Source organism: Microcebus murinus, chromosome 7, assembly GCF_040939455.1.
Source record: "Microcebus murinus isolate Inina chromosome 7, M.murinus_Inina_mat1.0, whole genome shotgun sequence".
Classification (NCBI taxonomy): domain Eukaryota; kingdom Metazoa; phylum Chordata; class Mammalia; order Primates; family Cheirogaleidae; genus Microcebus; species Microcebus murinus.
Genome location: NC_134110.1, coordinates 11,884,069 through 11,890,068, shown reverse-complemented (window position 1 = coordinate 11,890,068; position 6,000 = coordinate 11,884,069). Strand labels below are relative to the sequence as shown.

General features: G+C 38.6%; 1 protein-coding gene across 3 annotated transcripts in view; it reads right to left on the bottom strand.

Annotated features, from left to right (window-relative positions):
* Nucleotides 1-390: 390 nt before the first annotated feature.
* Nucleotides 391-6,000, bottom strand: part of MCTP2 (multiple C2 and transmembrane domain containing 2) — a 233,004-nt gene continuing 227,394 nt past the window's right edge. For all 3 annotated transcript variants that reach the window (XM_076004796.1, XM_076004797.1, XM_076004799.1), the window contains one exon: nucleotides 391-4,617. In XM_076004796.1, the coding sequence (XP_075860911.1) occupies nucleotides 4,549-4,617 (69 nt within the window). In that variant the 3' untranslated portion in view covers nucleotides 391-4,548. The remainder of the gene's footprint in view (nucleotides 4,618-6,000) is intronic.

The following is a 6,000-nucleotide window of genomic DNA, read 5'->3' as shown; positions in this document are numbered from 1 at the left end:
TTGTATGACTTTGTTGGGTTTTGGAAGAGAGTTATTCTGGCCTCTTAAAATGCATGAGAAAGTGTTCTCTTTTTTTTTTTGTCATTTTCTAGGGGTATTTGTATAAGATTGGTGGGTTTTTCTTCCCTTAAGTATTTGGAGAAATTTCATGTTTTTATTATTATCATTTAATTAACCATTACCTCTAAAACACTTAGAAAGTAGATGGCGTTTGATGAGTGCTATACAATGTTAACATTCGTATCTGCTTGAGTACCCATGTAAATCATTACATTAAGATGCCAAGATAGAACAGTAGCCAGCTTTAGACACAGGTAATATGCTTCAAGCCATTCTTTTAGAACCCTTCAGGATAGCAGCTTTTATTCAATTATCAATTACTACTCAACATATTTTCAGAAGGTTTTTATTGATTTTTCTTCTGTTGCCATAACATTACTACTGCATAAAAGAGAGGTGGGTTTTGACAGAGCATAGTTTTAAGTCATGAATACAGCTAACTCCATCTCATGCCCATGAAGAATTCTCTGTAGCTAATAGTTGTACAATGAGGTCATGACACATCCTATTTTATTCCTTACTGAAATCATCCCAAATACCTTCTTTCATTCCTAGCCTCTGCCCTTTCTCCCCCTTCTCCTTCAAGAGCTACCTCCATTTAGAGGCTGAATTTTCCTACATCCACTCTCTTCCCAACCCAAATATGGTGTCCATTCCTGCCACTCCACTGAAATGACTCACTTCTAAGGGCCCATTAACTGCGATGTCATTAAAGGTCATTATTCTGCACTCAATTTATGTGATCCCAGTGGCATTTGACACTGACACCTGCTTTCTCAAAACATGCTCTGTCATTGAATTCTAGGACAGCAAGTGCTTACTGCTTTTCTCCTCTTTAGTTACTCCTGTTTCTATTTACACTCTTAACCAACTCATTTATATAACTTTGAGTGTTGAGTTCAAGGTTCAATTTCTTGAAATGTATAGCTTCAATCACTTTTCTGCACAATGTTTCTCTTTAAATGTATATATCTAAAGTACAGTGTATTTCTTCTCTGAGAACCGCATCCCTATATTCCATTACCTCTTTGATATTCCCATTTGGTAGCTTTTCAGAAACTTCAAATCCAGCACTGTCTAAAATGGGCACATGTAGTTCCTACCATGGCTGCTCTCATAGTTCTTTCCTTCAGCAAAAGGTAACACCATCTTCCAAGAACTGGAGATAGGAAGACGCAGAGCCATCCTTGACTCTACTCTCTCCCTCATCCCACAGTGAAGCAATTGTTAAATCCCGCTCACTTTGTCTCCTAACTATATCCCAATTTCACTTATATAGTTTTCTTTTTCCAGTGCCACTATTTGAAAGTGCAGCGTACCATTCATTTATCAGGGATACTGTAAGTGGCTTATAATTCTTCTCTGAACATTCATAATTGCTAGTCTAGCTACTGCCATTAGAATGATCTTTTTCAAACTTAAATCTGAGTACATCATGCCATTGCTTGAAAGTATTTAATATCTGGCTCTACCAAAGGAATGTAGTCTGTTTTGCTCAGGCTTGTCATCAGCATTCAATATATGTTTGTTAAATGACAAATTACAAATAAAGAATCAAAAGATTTTTTATCACCCCCCAAAAAACTTTATATTTCCCTTTGACATATAAGCATGAACTTCTCCAAATATAAGACATTGTTTAATTTACATAGTCAGGGATTATAAATAATATCACACATAATAAGCTCTTAATGCAAGAAGTTATTCTCCAGGATAGACCACATCAATCTATTCAGCTCAGGCCTCTGTTCTGACAGCAGCATATGAAAGGGCAGAGAGAGAAAAATCATCTATGACCTGGTATGTTAAATATGTATTTTCTGAGTGTCTATTAGGTGCCAGCTAGGATGGGACTACCTAGGGGAGGACAGGGACCTAAGGTCTCTTATGACCTATGGCAGATGCCACGATGATATCTAAGATGTGAGGGTGCAAAAATGGAAGGTAGAACCAAATCCAGCCAAAGGACTAAGAAAGCCTCTTTGGGACAGAAGACGTGAAAGTTCTGAAGGAGAGTAGAATGTATTCATGCAGAAATTGGGGAGAGTTTATTCCAAGTGAAAAGAATGGTGTGAATGAGGATTAACTTGGCAAAATGCAACTGGCACCAGGACCATGACTTTTGAGAGGTTATGAAGTCCTCAACTTGGGTGGTGGCAATCTGAACAGAAGTGGATAACATGTCAACACTGGATGTACCATATTTTATGGTTGGGAGATAAAAGAGGATGCCTTAGAGTTTCCCAGGCCAATAGATGACAATGTCAATAAGGGAAATAAGAAGGCTAGAAGGAGATTAATGGCAGTCAGGGTTCTGAAGACAGGGAGAGGTTTCTGATCTGCTGAGGTGTGGATGCGCCTATAAGATATCCAGGCTGGGCTAGAATTGGGCACATGAGGTTTCAGAAGAGAGCCAGGAAAACTTGGCAAGATTTTAACATTCCTACTTAATTATCTTTAATTATCATACTGTGAGTCCATAATCCATAAATTTTATCCAAAGCATTCTGGAACATTTCCTAAAAGTTACTGACTACTTGCATAAATCTTAACATGTCACGATAAACATTCATTTTTAACATCCAATGTCTACTTAATCAATTAACAATTGTTTTCCATATGCAGTTTATTAAAGGTTGATTCGGTCCTGTTCTTTCACTGGTATTTGGGTCCTAAACTTAATGCTGAGAATTTCAGTCGGGCTACAGAGGAAATAAGTCTGTGTAATGATGCCTCCTTGTCAGGCAAATTATTTCATTTTGAAATTCTATAGCAAAAGAACAACAATAAAGTATTGGTTCCACTTTTAAATAAATACGGGGTTATTTTGCTGCTGAAAGTTTCCATTCAAATGACTGATCAGATCTCACATGTCTGTTTAAAAATGTCTGACTTAGGTCGTTACAAAATGACAGACTATGATAAACTAGATGATAGTTAGGAGCAAGACAATGAGGCATTGTTTACACAGAAGATTGAGTAACTGGTTTAACAAAAGAGGTTCTTGGGTATCTATTGTATGTACAACTAAGAGATTTACTGGAGCTTTTATAATTTCTGCAAGGCTCTTTTCCAGTCAGCTTCATTAACTTGAAGTAAATCAAATCATGCAGAAATCTGGCTCAGCCAGAAAGCAACCCAGTGAGATACAACATGAAGAAAAACAGACACGGGATGATAAGGTTTAGAATCTTTGGCATTTTTCATAAACATTTTGTTTGAAGATTATTAAATTACAACCCAGAGACAAAACTAGTAAACTCACCATTAAATCAGATCTTTTTACCTTAACTTTCCTTTACAATACACACACATACATATATATATATATAAATGCACAAAGTATATGTCAACAAAATATAGTCTTTAAAACGTAAATATCATTGGAACAGAGATATTTGTACATATTTTGTATTTGCACAAAATCAAAATTTTTACTTGGCAGGGGAATACTGTGGAATAGTGGAAGACAGGTGCTATCAAAGGACTTTGGCGTGGAACTTTTTCTAGGAATGGGGTTCTGAAGTTAATTTTGTTTGTAGCTTATTTTGCTCCTAAGAGGAACAAAAGATAAATTTGGACAGCTGAAGAACTTTTACTTTCTGCTGAAAACAGTCAGGCAAATGAATGATCATGATAATTGGGTAAGCAGCCTCCTATATTAGTCCCTTGGTCTTTAGCTCTTTGGATTTCTAAATACTTACAGAATGCATTCATTCATCCTCTTCTTCATCTTTCTGAAACTACATGGTGCCATTATATTTTGGAAATAAGCAAAAAGTAAAATCAGAAGAAAGGGTATTTTAAGGCAACCAAATACTTTCATGAAACACTTGTCCCTGGGGACCTGCCTGGGGCATCCATTGCCAGCAATGGAAAAGGACACAAGCTGGCATCTAGCACTGAGTACAGACACATCCTTAATAATCACAGCTGAAACACTCCTAAAGATCTGAGATAATTCCGGTAATTATTTTTAAAAAATCTTTATATAATATACATTATTTAGACAGATGATGGCTATCAAAGACTTGTTAACTCAGAAGAAAGTTACATGAATAATCAGCTGAAAGGAGTGTGGGGGTGGGGGGTGGAAATAACTGAATCTTAATGAGAATCTGTTGGAGGTGTGAAAACAAGTTCAAAGTCGCTCTCGAATCCAAGTGGCCTCCTGGCTGTTCTCATGGAAGGCGTTCAGACCCGTGGCAGCCTCGCTTTACCTCCCATTTCAGAATGGATGTTAGTTAGTTGGTCTTTCACAGTCTCGGGATTGTTTCCTTTTGCTGGGCTGGGACCCTCTGTGCAAGTCGGACACACCGTGCACGGGGACGTGCACACCTGCACGTGAAGAAGAGGGGAGAAGAAAGAGAGGGCGCCACGCCGCGGGCATTTCAGAAGGCGGCTGCGGGCACCACCGAAACAGCCATAACGTTGGTCTGATCAACCAAACACAGTATCGAGTGATGGTGTCCGAAGTCGGCGCGTGCCTTAGGGAGCGCTGCGCTTCTTCCGCAGGGGGCTGTGGCTGCTGCAGAGTTTCAATTCCGCGTACTGCACCTGTGAAAACAGACAGACGTGACGCTGGCGGTGAGGTAACCCTAGCTCACCACAGTGCGTGCTAATGGCTCCCCAAGGACAAACCAAGGCAAAGGAAGGAAGGTTCAAAGGTAAATGAATCATTTTCTAAACACAGGAACATGGAGGGATTAATTGCAGGAAGGATTTGAGAAGTCATGCATCATTTCTTGAAACCAAAATATTAAAAGCAGATTTTTCTAATGAGATGCACGGGTTTCTACCTGCTCTGGGCACTGCCAGATGATCTTTGTTTTCTGTGTGCCAGCTTTCAACCAGAAGTGAGCTTAATAATTGCCTCTTGGGAATGTTTATCTTAGTATATGATACAGCAACTTACTGAGAATTATTCATTTTAAAAATATCTAAAATCTTGCGGAAAACATCTCAGCAAATTATATACATTTCTTTTGCCTGAGAAGGAAAATATGCTGAAATTGATACTGGGCCCCAGACTTATGGAGATTTCTCTTAAAAATTCATTTTATTTGCAATGTAATGGTTAAAACATCTGTGATAAATAGAGTACTCGGAAGTCCCCAGTGGCAAACTGTCATTGTGTTATTAGAAAGTGCCCTTGTTGATACACAGGATGCTAGTAAGATCCTCTGTGTATCTTCCTAGAATGCTCTTTTGTTGTCTGTGTTCATGCCAACTCCAACCCAATGTCCACTCTGAGGGCTGGGGCCTGGACTATGCACAGATAATCCTTAGGGGCCTTGATGGAAATTTCTATTCTTACATTGTGACCCAAGTGATGGTACTGCAAAGATACTGCTTTGGTGTATGGGCTTTGATAGGCTGCTTGTGGGATAGCTTTATTGAAAATATTATGTACAGACCACATGTGTTCCCTGTTTCTAGCATTTGTGCCAAACCTCCCAAGGACACGATGCCCAATCATATAAGTTAGGCTATACTTTGTCAAAAGCAGGTAAATGGAAATAAACCATCCTTTCTTTCCAGGATTTTCTGACAGGCCCCTAGAGGAGCAGAGGATGCTATACCTGTCATTCTTCGATGCAAAAGACACATGGGTCAGGTATTATTTTTTAATTACACGATGCAAATGTTACAAAGTAAATTCATCTTTATAGAATGTATTTTCACAGCTAAGTATATCATAAAATGAAGGCTAAAGAAAAAAATAACATCAGAGTCAATTTTAAATCTCTCAAACCAGGAATGCAGGGGAAATAAACTCTAAAGCATTTCAGCCCCAGGTCTCTGTGATCCACCAGGAGCTGCCAGGGAACCAATTATGTTATGGTGGCCCAGAGATAAAAATCGATACTTGATTTGCAAAGATTCTCTCAAATAATAAAAGATGGTGCCTTTGGTCTCCCCATCTATCTATTCTGTGAT